The following is an 18,463-nucleotide window of genomic DNA, read 5'->3' on the forward strand; positions in this document are numbered from 1 at the left end:
CATTGTCATTCACAAGGGTTAGAAGAGAAGGTAGAGTCATGTAACAAAAGGGGGGGTGGGTTTCAAGGGATATATACATATTCCCTGTATTCCTTTGTACTGATCAACAAATGCTCCTTTAAGAATGTTACATAAACACAGGTTAGTTTATGCGGTTCCCAAAGATTTATGTGCAAAATAGTCTCTAAGTCAAATTCTATTTTTAAAAGTTTTCAAATAGAGCACATTTTTAAGCTAATTCATGTTCTCTAATTCATGTTGTTTGTGAGGCTAGATTTTTTTTTAGAAGATTTTATTTATTTGAGAGAGAGAGAGGGCGCGAGTGGTAGGGGGGCAAAGGGAGAGGGAGAAGTAGACTCCCCAGCTGAGCAGGGAGACTGATGCAGGGCTCCATCCCAGGACCCTGGGATCATGACCTGAGCCAAAGGCAGACGCTTAACCCACTGAGCCACCCAGGCACCCCGAGACTAGATTTTTGAACGTTTTATTTTCTTAACATGAAACAATCCCAGCAAGGCTTGCAGGAGGAAATCACATATTCTTGGGACTGTGCATGCCTTTTCACTCCTGCACCACTACACAATAGCCACCTAACTGGCTTATATGCCTCTCCTCCCCCTCCCCCTGACTTGTCATCCTATAGCGCTTATCTAGTTCTGCCACTTCACTAATAGGCATTTAATGCTTCCATCACCTTCCAAAAATCCCCAATTCTTTAGGATAGCATTGCAAGTTCTGAGACTTGTTCTTGACTTACTGGAACAACCTTAATTGCTCACTGCTCTCTACTCTCCACATACCTTATTCTCCAGCCACATCAACTAGTAAATGTTTTTAGAACATAGGCCATGTTTTATCGAACAATGAAACACTGAATTCACTTCTTAAAATAAGGGACAGTATAGCCCAGTGTTCAAGAGCATAACCTTCGTGTCAGACTGGTTTGGATGCTGGCTCTGTCACCTACCAGCTGTGTGACTTCGATAAAAATCCGTTAATCTGCCTGAGCCACAAATTTCTTCAACTCTAAAATGGGAATGATGAAAGTACCTTTCCCATAGAGTTGTGGCAAGATTTGGTTGGATTAAGCAGGCAAAATGCTTAGCACAGTGGCTGGCACATAAGAAACATCCAATATACAACTGCTCTTATTTCAGTCTATTGAGGTCCATCTACCAGTCAAGAGACACCACTCCTTGAAGCTTTTATAGTTCCCCCAGCTGACGGTCACCTCTCTGCTAGGATCCTACAGATCATTCATATCTCTTTTTCAGCACTACTTTCTGCCTTGTTCTATTATTATTATTCTGATACACATCTTTTCTGTTCTATTTTGTTGAATCCCTGCCATGTACTAAGTGCCACGGGGAATAAAAGATGAAGAACATTTGGGGGCACCCGGGTGGTTCAGTCGGTTAGGCGTCTGCCTTCGGCTCAGGTCATGATCCCAGGGTCCTGGGATCGAGCCCCGCATCAGGCTCCCTGCTCAGTGGGGAGCCTGCTTCTCCATCTGCCCCTCCCCACTCTCATGCTCTCTCTCTCTCAAATAAATAAAATCTTAAAAAAAAAAAAGAAGAACATTTGGCTCTTTGCCATGCAAGTAGTGCTTAGAATCTAGTTAGCAAACACACATTGGCAACTCAAATACAACTCACCAATGTTTGTTCAATAAAGTTGTGGTTCATTACCATTATTATGATGTTGTTTCCCTAAGGTCCTCTTTTACAGAAGAATCTCAAAGACTGAGCTAGATTTTAGTAGAGGGACCATTCCCCTACTACTAAACAGAATTTATGGGGCACCTGGATAGCTCAGTTGGTTGGGCATCTGTCTTCAGCTCAGGTCATAATACCAGAGTCCTGGGATCAAGCCCCGTGTTGGGTTCCCTACTCAGTGGGGAGCCTGCTTCTCCCTCTTCCTCTGTCATTCCCCCTGTTTGTTGCTCCCTCTCTCTCTCTCTCTCAAATAAATAAATAAAATCTTAAAAAAAACAAACAATTTACCTCTGGAGAGCAAATGCAGTAAAATACGATTGAACATTGCTGAGTTTAGGGAACTGCCAAGGGAAAACTATTATCAGTGATGTTTTGAGATTGAAATGATAAAATCAGACAATGGCTTCCTCTGCTCCCAAAGCTTTTGCCAAAATAAACACACAACGTGTTAGACCTAAAACATGGCACAGAGCTAGAAGCACTTCTAGCCTGCTTTTCCTGGTGATGCAGTTGTGATGTGCATTCTTGGTATATTTGTAATTCAAGGGCAGAAGAGATGGTGAAGGCTGCACAACTATGCTGCATCATCTAACCCTGCCTATAGATAGTCAAGACCATGAGGCCAGTGACTACAACTGGGTTTCAGCTGCAGAAAACCAGCAGTCCTAACTGCTGAACGAGTCCTCTGCCTTGTACTAAATAATGTTTTAAGTCAGTACGAAGTTCCCAATGTCAACAAGACTTCAAGTGAGACCGCTCAGGTTCCTGCCTCACCCAAATACCAGATGACACCTACAACACCTATTACAACAGGAAACAATGCAGCTGAACAGCATAGCTTGACCATATGACTGGGCATACGTCGTCAAGATGGCTCCTCATGAAATAATTGCTCTGGGCTGCTAAAGAAAGAGGAGTGGCTTATTCTTCTGGACAGAGCTCACCACTCCCATTCTCCTGCAGCCCTCCATGGCAGGCTGGCTGAGAAGTACAACCTTGTGGCAGGGGTAGGCTGGTTTTCTCCTCAGTCCATCTCCATAATTCTAGCTCTGTGGATAACTGTGAGAGAGGAAGCATTCCTCAACTATGGGCAGTTTTGTGTTTCTGAAAACAGATGCAAATGCAAAGGTATGGTCAAACAATGGGTTAAATGTTTTAAGGACTTTTCATTCCTAGAAAGCTAAAAACATTATGTAATCCCTAATTACAGTTTGCATTTTCTTTTTCTTCCTTTACCTTTCTTTCTTTTTTTCTTTCTTTTCTTTCTTTCTTTCTTTCTTTCTTTCTTTCTTTCTTTCTTTCTTTCTTTCTTTTTCTTTCTTTTCTTTCTTTCTTTCTTTCTTTCTTTACTTTTTAAGATTTCATTTATTTATTTGACAGAGAGAGACACAGCGAGAGAGGGGACACAAGCAGGGGCAGAGGGAGAGGGAGAACCGGACTCCCTGCTGAGCAAGGAGCCTGATGTGGGATTTGAGCCCAGAACCCTGGGGTCATGACCTGAGCCGAAGGCAGACGCTTAACCCACTGAGCCACCCAGGCGCCCTATATTTTGCATTTTAATTATAGTATAGTATTAAACAATATATATGCAGCGTTTGTAGATATTCTTCCTTCTTTTTCTTTTCTTCACAACTGAATATGTCATCTGGCATGTGACTAAGAGTCCAGATGGACCAAAGATTCATGCTTTTGTACCCCTAAGGAGCTCATCTTTGTCTTAATGGTATTACATTCAGGAAAATGATGCTTCTAATCACAAGCCTCAGTAGCCTCATGTTTCCGCTCCCAATAATTTCTATTTTTATGCCCAAAATATTCAAACTGTCACATGAGCACCACTGTGCCAACAATGAGAGCACCACTTTCAAGACTACGTGATGGACCTGGCAGAGGATGCCAGACTGCATTAGTCCAACTGATGGATGAGAGTCTGAATGTTGGATAGGTGGATTAAGGAAAAGCTGTAAGTACAGTGACTACAGAAGTAAAGCATGTGAGAGATGAGGGCTGCTGGTTGTATTAAAACCACCTTTGTACAGCACCTAATGGGTTGCAACCTACTTCCACGTACATTACCTCATTCGGTCATCACCTCACTCTTGTCTCATCCCACACCCTTCTTTAGTTTCAGGAAAGAACCAGAATGGTAAGATGACAACATCATCATTTGCTTAGCGGTATTATTAGTAAACAAAGAAGTATTATATTTCTACATTTCCTGATGGTAAATATGGAGTACCTGCACAACCATCTAATAGGGTGTTACGAATAAAGATATGCCACAGGCATTCTTTACACAAGGTCTACAAATTGACCGAAAGGAACATTATCACAGAGTTAAATGATTACCAGTGATGAACAAACCCAGTATCTGTGGAAATGCCTGCCAGTTTTCACAAGCCACCTGAAGAAGTTCAGATTCTCGGCCCATCAGTGGAGTGAGCAGATGCCCGCCACTCAGTGAGATCTTCAGCCCAACACATGTTCAATAGAACTTCACTGAATGCCTTGTGCAGAGCAACCCATCAGCAATTCAGAAAAAAATTAAAACAGAGTCCTGACTCAAACAATGTGAAAATATGAGAACTATGGAAATTTGAACACTGAATAGTTGATGATATTAACAAAGTTGTTAATAACTGTTATAAAGACCTATAGTTGTGTCCTTGTAAGAAGAGATCTTAGCTTTGATACATATTGAAATGCTTAGGGGAGAATTATATGATGTCTTGGATTTGCTCCAAAATCATATAAGAGGGGAGGAAATGAGTGGGGAAATTGATGAAACCAAACTGACCACATGTTTATAACTGTTAAATCTGGGTGATGAGTACATAGGGGACCATTATGATACTCTGCCTAATCTTGCATATATTTCAAATTTCCCATAACAAAAAGTGTTTTTTTTTTAATTTTGGAGCATTATAAACATAAATTAAGACTGGATACAAGGAATCCTGCCAGAGATACCTGCTTGGCTCAGTCGATAGAGTGTGTGACTCATGATCTCGGGATTGTGAGTTTGAGACCCACACTGGGTATAGAGATTACTTGAATAATTAAACTTAAAAAAAAAAGAATCCTGCCATATCAACATGGATCAACATTAAAAAAAAGGTTGGGGGAAAAGGTGTTGCAGGAGGGTATGTCCTGAATGATGCCGTTTATATAAAATGCCAAACATGTCAAGCAATACAATAGAAACAATACAATACAAACTCTTAAGGGCACATGCATAAAATTAGGAAGACAAGTATGGAATGACAGATACAAATTTCAGAACTATGGTTATTGGAGTGCAGGAAGGGGAATGTAATTGGGGGGGTTACACTGGGGGCTTCAACTATTTTTGTGAAGTTTTACATAAGGTCAGGAACACATATGTGATTATTATATTATTCTCTATTCACTCTTGTACTTATGAAATATTCCACAATAAAAGGACACACAAAAATTAAAATTAAAAAATGAAACAGAAAGTGGATAATCCCCTGTGGGGATGATCTGGAAGGGTCCTGCACTTCTTGTATTGATTTCTAAGAACAATACCCATCACCACCCCAACCCTCAGCTTGTAAGAATGGCTTCTTTTTCTGTTAAAATATTTTTTATTATGAAAAAAATCAAACTGACAAAAATATAATTAGCATACTTGAATAATAATAATAAAACAAACTCCCTTGAACCATGATTCAAGATCAGACAGCACTAGTACCACTAAAGTTCCTTGGTACTCGCTCTCTCCATTCACATCCCAGCCAACAGAGCTGCTATCCTGAATTTTGTTTATTTTTCCTGGCCTTTCTTTGCAATCTAATCATATATTGTGTATAAGATACAGTTTTGCATGTTTTTAACTTGTACATGTGGAATCATACCTTGACTTGCTTTTTTTAAAAAAAATTTATGTATTTGAGACAGAGAGAGAAACATAAGCAGGGAATCTGGGGTGGGGGGGCACACAGATGGAGAGGGAGAAGCAGGCTCCCAGCTGAGCAGGGAGCCCAACTCCAGGCTCGATCCCAGGACCCTGAGATCATGACCTGAGCCAAAGACAGATGCTTAACTGACTGAGCCACCCAGGCACCCCCTAACTTGTTTTTTTTGATGAGAGATATTATGAGATTCATTGATGTTGATGCATGTGTTGTAGTTTTTCCTTTTCACTATATTGTATTAAGTTACTATTTATTTATCCAGTTCTATTGATGATGGACTTTTGGATTGTTTCCAGTTTTTGCTATAACAAACAACACTCCTTGACACATCCTTATACTTATCTCTTGAAGTCCATGTGCAAGACTTTCTCTACAGTAGACACCAAGGGGAGGAACATTCAGGCATAGGGTAAATCCATCTACAACTTTATTAGATAATGCCAGATTTCCTACAGTGCTTGTCCCAACATACACTCCCACCAGCAATGTATGAGAGATCCCGATGCTCTGTATCCTCACCAACACTTGGTATTGACAATTACTTTTGCCTATTGAGTAAGAGTGAGAACTGGAATCTGAGGTTTTCTTTTTCTTTTTCAGTTAATGGTCTTTTTTATTGGAAAAAAATGACTAGCATTGACAACTTGGAATGGACGTAAATTGTAATTTCTTGATCAGCAATGTTGATGGGTGTGCTGAAGTCCACATCCACGGCCTACTCTGCTGGCTCTAAGTCATGGTTCAGGAGGTTTTAAAAACAGAGAGTCCAAAGATGCTTCCTTGGTGAAAGTTTCTTTTTTTAAAAAATCTTTGCGAATGGTGACAGCCTGACACCCATTTCACTCTAGGACAACACGGACAACGCTAAACCAACACACATGGCATGCCACCAGGATGAATGTCATGGTCACCATGGGTGGGGGTGCCCGGAAGTACGAGAGGGCCATCCTGCTTTGTGGAGCTACGTCTAGACAGTTTATCCTTCCCCTATTTTTCTGCACAGCATCCTGAGGTAAACCAATTTTAAATGTTTTGTTTTCAGTAAACCAGCTATGACAATTTATACTAACAAGTTGAACTAGAACCCATTTGAAGAAGTTTTAAATTTGTTTTTTTCATTTTTTGTTTTTAATACAAATGCCTGACTGTGCTCAATTGTCAAGCTGCTTGCATGAAAAACTGGCCAGCCCAAACAATGTATTAATCATGAGCAAATGGAACTGCAAGGAGTCCACCAGGTGCTTCCTTATCATTAAGGTAGTACAAGTATTTATTCGTAAAACTGATGTGTAGCTTGATCTTTAGGGGGCAGGACCACCAACCAATACATGCAGATTTTGTGTGTGTGGACAAAAGCTACTTTTGACATTCAGTTTTGCTATATAGAAACAGAATGAGTCAATTAACTTTTTTTTTTTTTGCAAGAGGTGAAGTAAAAGATTCAATCTGATTCTTCTAGAAGGGGGGAAAGGAGTTGAAAGTAGGCCTTCATTTGGCAGTCATCATCTGTACAAATTCTTCATAGTTGACTTGCCCAACTCCATCAATATCTGCTTCTCTGATCATTTCATCTACTTCATCTGTTAGTTTTTCTCCTAAGTTGGTCATGACATGACATAGCTCTGCCGCACTGATGTAACTGTTGCCATCCTTGTCAAAGACTCTGAATGCCTTGCGAATTTCTTCTTCCCTGTCTATATCTTTCATTTTTCTAGCCATCATAGTCAAAAATTCTGGGAAGTCAATGGTGCCATTACCATTGGCATCCACCTCGTTGATCATATCCTGCGATTCAGCTTCTGTTGGGTTCTGACTCAGTGCCCTCATGACAGTTCCAAGTTCCTTTGTTGTGATGGTGCCATTGCCATCTTTTTCAAATGGGGAGAAAGCCTCCTTGAATTCTGCAATCTGTTCTTCGGTCATCTGATCAGCCCTGGTGTGAGCGAAGGGAAGAAGACCAGAGGGAGCGAGGGTGGCTGCACCAACACAGGGGCTGTGAGGGCGGGGTGCCTCCATGGCTGCTGCTCTGAGGTTTTATTTTTCACTTCCCTGCTTATTGATGAAGCCGAGGCTGTCATGTTAGTGCCCATTCGTCTTCCTGCTTTTGTGAAATATCTGATTCTGTCCTTTGCTCATTTGGGGGGTAGGTGTGTTGTCTTTCTTGTATTGATTTTTTTTAAAGATTATTTATTTATTTATTTGACACAGAGAGACACAGCGAGAGAGAGAGAGAGAGAGAGAGAGAGAGAGAGAAAGAGAGCACAAGCAGGGAGAGTGGGAGAGGGAGAATCAGGCTTCCCGCTGAGCAGGGAGCCTGATGCGGGGCTCGATCCCAGGACGGTGGCATTATGACCTGAGCCGAAGGCAGACGCTTAACAACTGAGCCACCAGGCGCCCCTCTTGTATTGATTTTTAAAAGAATTTGCTATATATTTTAGGTATAATAATATAAATTATGTAATTTCCCAATTGTGACCTGCCTTGCCTTGTCTAAAATAAATATGTTTCTCCCCTCTTTAATCTGTTAGAGTGGTAGACTACACTAATAGATTTCCTAATCACCCCCGTATTCTGGGATAAACCCAACTTCATTGTTATACAAGTATCACTTTTATATATTCTGGGTTTTGCTTGCTAACATTGTGTTTAGGAGTTTTGCAGCCATACATAAATGACAATGGGCTGTTATTGTCCTTGTTTTATTGACCTTAACTGGATTTAGTTTCAAGACTATTCTATACGTTCATTCATTGAACAAAAATTTTTTTGAATGCCCACCATACCCAAGGCACTATTCTAGGCACTTGGACATATCATGAACAAAAGAGAAAAATGTCTATCCTGGTGGAGATTACATTCTAGCCTCATATGATGAGTTGGGGTATGTTCCCCCTTTTCTGTTCTCTGGAGGGGCTGTACAACTTGGGAATTATCTCATGCTTAAATGTTTGAAAGAACATCCGTTATTGTTTTTTGGTTTTGTTAATTTTCAAGTAAGCTCTGTGCGCACCGTGGGGCTTGAATTCACGATTCCTACACAAAGAGTAGCACGCTCTGCTGCCTGAGCCAGCCAGGTACCCTTGAAAGAACATATTTTTTAAACCTGGTACTTTAACAATTGATTCTTTTCCCCAAAGATTTTATTCATCTATCTGAGAGAAGAGAGCACAAGAGCACAAGAGCACATTCATCTACTGAGAGAGGGAGCACAAGCGGGGTTGGGGGGGGTGGAGAGCAGGGGGAGAGGGAGAAGCGGGCTCCCCACTGAGCAGGGAGCCCCATAGGGAGCTTGATCCCAGGACCCTCAGAGCAGGTCCTGAGCCGAAGGCAGAGCTTAACCAACTGAGCCACCCAGGTGCCCCTTGATTCTTTTTGATTGGTTATAGGATCATTCAAGTTTTCTATTTTGAGTCAGTCTTAACTAATATTTTGTAGAAATTCTTCTAGTTCATTTAAATTTTCAAATTCATTTGCCAGAAGTTGCTGGCAATGCTTTTGTTTTATTTTGCTTTTATCTCAACTACATCAGTACTTATGGCCACCTTCATATTTCTTACCTTACCTGCCTCTTCCTCATTTTTCTTGATCCATTTCACGACAGGCTTATCAATTTTACTAGTCTTATTAAAAAATCAACTTGTGGCTTTGTTCTCTATTATATTATATTCTCTATTATATCTCCATTTTCATTTCATTAATTTCCATTCTTAAGTTATTATTTCATCCCTTTTATTTTGGTTTTGTTCTGTTCTTTTAAAAATTTCTTCAGTTGGTGTTTAGTTCATTAATTTTCAGCTATTCTCTCTTTTTTTTAAGGAGGGTTTGTTTTTATTTTTTATTTATTTTATTTATTTTTTTAAGGATTTTATTTATTTATTTGTCAGAGAGAGAGCACAAGCAGGGGGAGTGGCAGCAGAGGGAGAAGCAGGCTCCCCGCTGAGCAAGGAGCCTGATGCAGGACTCAATCCCAGGACCCTGGGATCATGACCTGAGCCGGAGGCAGACGCCTAACTGCCTGAGCCACCCAGGCATCCCATCAGCTATTCTCTTCTGATAGAAATATTCAAAGTGACATATTTCCTTCTTAATATCACAAGTCTTCTTTAACTTTTATAAAAACCCTAATACAAAAATGCACAAATCATAAGAGTTCAGCAAATTATCACTAAGTGAGCAGAACATGTGTGACCCCAATGCAGGTCAAAAAACAGAACACTACTAGTACACCTGAAGCCTCTCATGCCTCTCCTAATCATGGTCTCCTGCTTTCTGGGAGGTAACCACCATCATGACCTTTGTCACTACAGATCAATTTTACCTGTTTTTGAACTTTATGAAAACAGAATAATGTAGTATGCATTCTTTTTATATTTGGCTTCATTTTGCTTGATATTATATTTATGAGATCTATCTAAGTTGTTGCATGTGGCTATAGTTTGCTCATTTTGTTGCTTTATATAATATTTTACCATATGAATATACTAGAATTCATTTATCCATTGTTCATTGTTGATGAACCTTTGTATGGTTTCCAGTTTGGGGCTAATGCAAATAATGCTGATGTGAACATTGTTTTCTTTTGAAATAATTTCAAACTTGTAAACAAAGTCACAAAAATAGTACAAAGAATATTTTTCCTGAACCATTTGAGACTAAATTGCTGGTATGATGCCCCAAATAACTTAGAATTTATATGTAGTTCCTATGAACAGTGGTATTGTCTTACTTAACCCCAATACAATAATCAAAAGCAGGAAATTAACATTAATACATTCCTATAATCGAATCCACACACCTCATTCAGGTTCTTCCAAGTGTCCCAGTATGTGTTTCATAGCAAAGCACTCCAGTTGGGGATCACGTGTTTTATTTGGCTTTCAGATATTTCTCCTTCAGTATGGAGTAGTTCTTCAGTCTTTCCTTGACTTTCAAGACCTTGACTCTTTTGAATATTACAGACCAATTGTTTTGTATAGTGCCCCAAATTTTATTTTTCTGATATTTCCTCATGTTTAGATTCAGGTCATGTATTTTTGGTAGAAATATCAGGGAAACAATGTTGTTTTTATTGCATCCTGTAAGGTGGTAAATTAGGTCAATTTGTCCCATAAATGAGAATGTTCACTTTGACCAATTTACTAAGGTGTTTTCTAACACGTTTCTCCTCTGTAAAATTACTCTTTTCCCTTTGTAATTAATAAGTATTTTGTGGGAGACACTTTGACACTATGCAAATATCCCATTGAGTTTTAGCATCCATGAATGATTCCAGTCTGCAATAATTATTAGTGTGATGGCAAATGTTGATTTTCTTTCCATGATTTCTTTTCCATTTATTAAATGGAATTCTGCTATAAGAAAGAGCTGTGTCTTCTCCCCCTACTTACTTATCTTTTTAATTATTAACTTATATGTATATGGACTCATACTCATCTTTATTTATATGTTACATTCTTTTGCTATGGTTGTTTTGTTGCCCCCATTGTGTCACTGTTGACCATGAAAAGTTCCTTCTAGCTGGTATCTGTGTCCTTTCAAAATGTTTTTAAAGGACTTTTTCTTTCTGGCACAACAAAAGGTTCCAGGCTCATCATTTATGTCCCCTACCCCAGCCCTGGAATCAGCCATTTCTCCAAGGAGCTCGGTCTTCTTTACTGCAGAGTAATATTTAGAAATCAAGATCTAGGCCCTAGGTGCACTCATTGCTAGAGCTGTGTCAGCAGAAAAAACTAAGAAAAATATAAAAGTATATACATAAACACATATATACATCTCTATCTTATAAAACACCATGAGTTCATTCCACAGTATACTTTACTCAACCCTAAAAATACATAAAAAACCCCATAAAATTCATAAACATTTCAGAATTGTTAACATACACTCCTGTGATACATGAATTTACTAACTAGAGTATGACATTTGTGTACTGTTCTTTTTAGCTGTACAGTATATAGACAAAATACTTTTCTAAAGTTATTTAGGTTAGTTCTTTTCTTCTCTACCCTCTCCAGTGTGGTTATGTTATTCATTTATTACTATTTGTATTCAATTTTGGGTCCCACCTCCAACACACACACACACGCTCACACACACACACACACCCTGGTTTCAAATCAATTAAATGGTGAAAGGAAAAGTATTTTTAGTGATGGTGATAGAATAATAGGATATCTGGGGAAAGAATGAGACTCAACCTCTATTACACTCCCTATGCAAAAATTAATTTGAGATTAGATCTAAATCAATCAAACACTACCACTATAAACTTCTGTAAAAATACGTAAGAGAATATCTCTGCAACTTTGGGGCAGGCAAAAATTTTAAGCTCATAGAAAACACTAGCCATAAAAGAAAACATTGATAAGTTGGACTTCATCAAAATTAAATATATCTACTCATCAAAAGATACCATTAAAAAAATGAATAGATGGGCCACCTGGGTGGCTCGGTTTGTTAAGGGTCTGCCTTTCGGGTCATGATCCCAGAGTCCTGCCCTTCCCTATCCCCCTCCCCCTGCTCATGCTCTCTTGTGCTCTCTCTCTCTCTCTCTCTCTCTCAAATAAATAAATAAAATCTTCTTCTTTAAAAAAAAGAAAAATGAGTAGGCAAGCTATAGACTTATGTACTGGAAAAAATATTCTCTATCTATCAACAAATATCTATCTGTATTCAGAATAGATTTTAAAGCCCTATAAGTCAATAATAAAAAAGACAAACAACCCATTAAAAATGAATAGAAGTCTTGAATGGGCAGCCAAAAAAGCGAATGAAAACTCATTACTCATCAGAGAAATGCAAATTAAAACCCCAATGAAATACAACTACATACCCCCTAAAATGGTTAAAATAAAAGAGATGACAAACCTGACATCGGTGAGAATATGTAACAACTTAAATCCTCAATCACTGCTTTGGAAAACTCTTTAACAGTTTTTCTAGAAAGTTTAACATACATCTACTCTATGACCTAGCATACACAAAAACTCAAAATGGATTAAAGACCTAAAAATGAGTCCTGAAACCATAAAAATCCTAGAAGAGAATTCAGGCAATAATTTTTCTGATATCAGCTGTAGCAACATTTTTCTAGTTATGTCTACTGAGACAAGGAAAACAAAAGCAAAAATAAACCATTGGGACTACATCAAAATAAAAAGCTTTCCCACAGTGAAGGAAACCATCAACAAAGCAAAATGGCAACCTATCAAAAGGAAGAAGATATTTGCAAAGATATATCTGATAAGGGGTTAATATCCGAAATGTTGCACAACTCAACATCAAAACAGCAAACAATCCAATTAAAAATTGGGCAGAGGACCTGAAAAGACATTTTTCCAAAGAAGATACACAGATGGCCAACAGACACATGAAAAGATGCTCAACATTACTCATCATCAGGGAAATGCAAATCAAAACCAAAATGAGTTATCACCTTATACCTGTCAGAATGGCTAAAATAAAAATAACAAGAAATAACAAGTGCTGACAAAGATGTGGAGAAAAAGGAAACCTCATGCACTGTTGGTGGGAATGTAAACTGGTGCAGCCACTGAGGAAAACAGTATGAAGTTTCCTTGAAAAATTAAAAATAAAAATACCATGTGATTCAATCATCTGCTACTGTGTATTTACCCAAAGAAAACTAAAACACTAATTCATAAAGACATCTGCACCCCTATGTTTACTGCAGCATTATTTACAATAGCCAAGATGTGCATCGCTTCTCGGCCTTTTGGCTAAGATCAAGTGTAGTACAATAGCCAAGATGTGGAGCAACCTCAGTCCACTGAATGGATAAAAAGATATGGTGTATATATACAATAGAATATTATGCAGCCATATTATTATTATTTATATACATATTACAATGAGATCACATCATCTGCGACAACATGGATAAACCTTTGTGGGCATTATGCTAAGTAAAATAAGTCAGACTGAAAAAGATAAATACCATATGATTTCACTCATATGTGGACTCTAAAAAAAATGAATAAACAAACAAAAGCAGAATCAGAGCCGTAAATATAGAGAATAAACTGATGATTGCCAGAAGGGAGAAGAGTCAGGGGATGGGGGAAAATGGGTGAAGGGGAGTGGAAGGTATAGGCTTCCAGTTATGGAATGAATAAGTCACAGGAATAAAAGGCACAGCATAAGGAATATAGTCAGTGATACTGTAATAGTGATGGTGACAGACTGTAGCTTACACTTGCGGTGAACAAAACATAATGTATAAATTGTCAAATCACTATGATGTACACCTGAAACTAACGTAACATTGTGTGTCAATTATACTCAAATAAAAAAATTTTTTTTTAAATCTGTGAGCAATCCAAATTGTATCAGCTGGAGAATGGATCAAGAAACTATCCATGTGGAGAGTGGATAAATTGGAAACATGTTGGAACACCTGACTGGATCAGTTGGTAGAGCATGTGACTCTTCATCTCAGCATCCCAAGTTCAAGCCCCGTGTTGGGTGTAGAGCTTACTTAAGTAAATAATAGTTTGGGGCATCTGGCTGGTTTAGTGGATAGAGCATGTGACTCTTGATCTTGGGATCATGAGTTCGAGCCCCATGTTGGGCGTAAAGATTACTTTAAAAAAAAAGTAACTGTGGCATATTCACACAAGGGACTACTACTCAGCAATTAAAAAGGACAGAACTACTTTAAATGGATAGATTTTATGCTATGTTAGACATTTCTCAGGAAGACTGTAAAAAAAGGAATGAATTGAATACACATGTACAACATTGACGAATCTCAAAAACATTGTCAAAAAAGAAGCCAGGTACAAAAGAATATATATTATATGGTTCATTTACATATATACTATATGATTCCATCTATATAATGTTCAAACACAAACAATACTAATCTCTGGGAACAGAAGTCAGATAGCGGTTGCCTCTGGTAGGAGATATTAACTGAAAAAAGGGTAAAGTGGGATATAATTGTTCTATATTCTGTTTTGGGTGGTTGTTACATAAGTATATTTGTGACAACATATGAAGCTAAACAGAATCTGTGCGTTTTATTTTACATAAACTATACCTTAAAGAGAAGATATCATTAAGAAAATGAAGAGACATACCACACATTGGGATATAATATTTATGATGCATATGTGTGACAAAAGACTTATATTCAGAATATATCAAGGACCTCTAAAAACTAGCAATAAAGGGCGCCTGGGTGGCTCAGTTGGTTGGGCGACTGCCTTCGGCTCAGGTCATGATCCTGGAGTCCCGGGATCGAGTCCTGCATCGGGCTGCCTGCTCGGCGGGGAGTCCGCTTCTCCCTCTAACCCTCTTCCCTCTCATGCTCTCTATCTCTCATTCTCTCTCTCTCTCAAATAAATAAATAAAATCTTCTTTAAAAAAGAAAAAAATAAAAATAAATAAAAATAAAAACTAGCAATAAAAAAGCAAACATTCCAATTTGAAATGTGCAAAGTATTTGAACAATTAACAAAAAAGATATGAGGATGTCCAATAAACGTGAAAAGATGCTTAACATCATTATTTACTAGGGAAATGCAAATTAAAACCTCAATGAGATACTATTATATATTCACTAAAATGGATAAAATGAAAATGACTTATAAATATCAAATGTTTGTAAAGATGTGATACAACTCGAACTCTCATTCATTGCTTGTGGGTGTGTAAACAGTTCTCTCATTTTAGAGAACTGTTTGGTAGTTTCTTAAAAATTTAAATATATACCTACCCTATAACCCAGGAATTCCACTTCCAAGCATTTTTCCCAAGAAAAAATGGAGGTTTATAGCCACAAAAAGGCTTGTACAAGAAAGTTCATGGCATCCTTAATCATAATAATTAAAACAACCCAAATATGCATCAACAGGAGAATGGATAAAGACATTGTTTTATATCCATACAATGGAACACTACACAGCCATAAAAAAGTAACAAATAACTGACACCTGCAAACCATGGATGAATCTCAAAAACATCATACCAAGGTATATACGCTGTATTCCATTTATATGATTTGAATTTCATGAAGTCTAAAAATGGGCAAAACTAATCTATGGTGTTAGAATTTAGAAAAGTGTTTGGATTAAAGTTGAGCAGAAAATTCACTGGAAAAGGGACTAGGGTGATGGAAATGTTCTAGATCTTGTTTCAGACAGGGTTGTATGGGTGAATAAAATTGCCAAAACTCATTCAATGGAAGACTTAAAATCAATTCAAAAAGCCCTAAAATGAAGATGAAATAAAGATATTTTCAGAAAAACATAAATGTGTGGGTTTGTCACCAACAGGTCTGCACTAAAGGAAATACGAAAGGGTAGTTTTCAAGCAGAGAAAAATGATCCCAGATGTAAGCTTGGAGATTCAGGGAGAAAAATAGGAACAAAAATGTGAAGTATTAACTGTCTAAAACAATAATAGTGTAGGGGCACCTGGCTGGCTCAGTCAGTGGAGCTGCCGACTCTTAATTTCTGCTCACATTATGATCTCTGGGCTGCCGAATCGAAACTCCCTTGGTGCTCTGGGCTCAGCACAGAGTCGGCTTGAGATTTTCTCTCTCCCTCTCCTTTTGGCCCTCCCCCCAGTCACACTCTCTCTCTAAAGTAAATAAGTACAGTCTTTTAAAAAATAAAACAGTAACAGTATACTGCAGAACTAACATATACATAACTAAAATACATGACAAAAATGGCACAGAGTCAGGAGAGAAGTAAAAGGGGTTAAAATATTTTCAGGTCCTTTCATTGTCCAAAAACAAGTAAAAGTTCTAATTTTATTAAATTCTAGTAAGTCAAAAATGCATGCAGTAATCTATAGAGAATTGTGAAAGAATATATAATTAACAAATGAATAAAAGGGAAATATTAAATAACAAAATACTCAATAAATCCAAAGAAAGCAATAAAGGGAAGAAAAAGAAAAACAATAAAAAGAAAAATGGAAAGTAAATAGTAAGTTGATAAATTTAAAACCAAACATACAAATACTACATTAAATATAAATGGCTCCAAATAAAATGCTTCAAATAAAAATCATAAATTGTCAGACTGGATTAAAAACAATTAAACCCAACCATAAGCTACTTACAAAAGAACCATTTAGATGATATATAAATCTATAGGAATATTCAAAGTCAAAGAAAATTAAAAATGTACCATTATAAACTCTAAACAGAAAAAGCTAGTGTAGTTGTATTGATAACAGATGAAGTAGACTCTATAGCAAGAAATATTACATGAGATTATGTAATAATATACAAATATTACAAAGATGAGAGATATTTCATAATGAAAAAAGGTACAATTCAGCAGGAAAATATAATAAATCTATATTTTATGCACCGAAAAACATAGCCTTAAATATACATAAAGAAAAAAACAGATAGAATTAAAAGGAGAAATAGACAACTCCATAATCATAGTCAGAAATTTTAACACACATTCGTCAATACCTATTAGAATAAGCACAGGCCAAAGAGTCAGAAATGATTTAAAAACCTGAATAAGACAATTAACACTCTTGATCTGATACCTGTAGAACATTGTACCCAACAACTAGAGAATACACAGTATTTTAAAGTTCAAAAATTTACTACATACTGGTACATAAAACAAGTCAATAAATTTCAGAGGACTGAAATAACACAGACTGTATTCTTTGATCACACTCTAATTAAGCTAAGTTCCAATTTCAAAAATTCTCACGTGTTTGGAAACTGAGAATTACATTTCTTGATAGCTCATGGGTCAAAGCAGATACCACAAGAGAAATGAGAAAATATCTTTTACTGAAAAATAATGAAAATACTACATATAGAAACTTGTGTGACACAGTTTGGCTGTGTTTAGAGGTAAATATATAGCTTTAAAATGCTTATTATAAAAAGAACAGTAGCTGATAATGATTTAAGCTCAAAAATGAACACAAAATTTATGCTAAAGAAAGTAGAAGGAAAAAAATGACAAGGATAAAAGTGGACATTAATGACATAGAAAGCAGAGAGAGAATCAACTTCATTGAAGGCTTTGAAACTGATTAAGTCTGTCAAAACTTACCAAGAAAAAAAATGAGAGAAAATAGAAACTACCACTATCAATAATGAAAAAGGGGACTTCATTACAAATCCTACAGACTTTTATAAGATAATAAGAGAATATTATGAACAACTTTATCCCAACAAATTTAAAAATTTAGGTGAAATGGACAAATTCCTAGAAAAAAAATTCCTAGAAAAACCTAACAAACAAGCAGCAGCTGCAAAAAAAAAAAATCTTAATAAGCTCTAACTTTTGAATAAAATGAGTTCATCATTTAAAACTTTCCCATACACTGCTGCTGTTGTCAACATCATACCAGCCCCTTGGATTCTAACGAAATCAGGTGATGCTCCAGAATGAGAGACAAGCCAATTTAAGGGAAGTCTGGATCCAGCCTCATCTATAATTACTACTAGGTATTTGATAACAACAAACCCATCTAGATGCAGAATATCTTGATGCATTTTGACAATGTGAGGACAGCGGCGCCTGGGGAACAATGAACTCATGGAGAAGTGTTCTAGATTTTCATTACAGAAAATCTGGCATGGTACCATAGCACAAGACCTCTAGCCTGTACCAAAAAACTACATCCTCAGCTCAAGACCAAGGTAAACCCCATCTTTTTTTTTAAGATTTTATTTGAAAGAGAAAAAAAAAAAGAGAAGCACAAGCAGAGGGAAAGGGAGAAGCAGGCTCCCCGCTGAGCCAGGAGCCCTACATGGGGCTCCATCCCAGGACCCCTGAGATCATGACCTGAGCTGAA

The 18,463-nt window shown here is 37.4% G+C and overlaps 2 protein-coding genes and 1 non-coding gene across 3 annotated transcripts in view; 1 reads left to right on the forward strand and 2 right to left on the reverse strand.

The window, feature by feature from the left end:
• CDKL3 (cyclin dependent kinase like 3) overlaps positions 1-18,463 on the reverse strand; it is a 111,492-nt gene that overhangs the window by 17,904 nt on the left and 75,125 nt on the right. The gene's annotated exons all lie outside the window — the stretch shown is intronic.
• LOC113929195 (calmodulin-1-like) lies at positions 7,101-7,669 on the reverse strand. The gene has a single exon (XM_027605884.2). The coding sequence runs from the start codon at positions 7,667-7,669 to the stop codon at positions 7,142-7,144; it is 528 nt and encodes a 175-aa protein (XP_027461685.1). The 3' UTR covers positions 7,101-7,141.
• LOC113930115 lies at positions 13,373-13,562 on the forward strand. The gene has a single exon (XR_003522466.1). It is a non-coding gene; the product is annotated as a U2 spliceosomal RNA (small nuclear RNA).

This window comes from Zalophus californianus, chromosome 5, assembly GCF_009762305.2.
Source record: "Zalophus californianus isolate mZalCal1 chromosome 5, mZalCal1.pri.v2, whole genome shotgun sequence".
In the NCBI taxonomy this organism is placed as follows: Eukaryota; Metazoa; Chordata; class Mammalia; order Carnivora; family Otariidae; genus Zalophus; species Zalophus californianus.

Coding starts and splice junctions, on each gene's coding strand:
- LOC113929195 (XM_027605884.2), bottom strand. CDS start 7,669: ATGGAGGCACCCCGCCCTCACAGCCCCTGTGTTGGTGCAGCCACCCTC.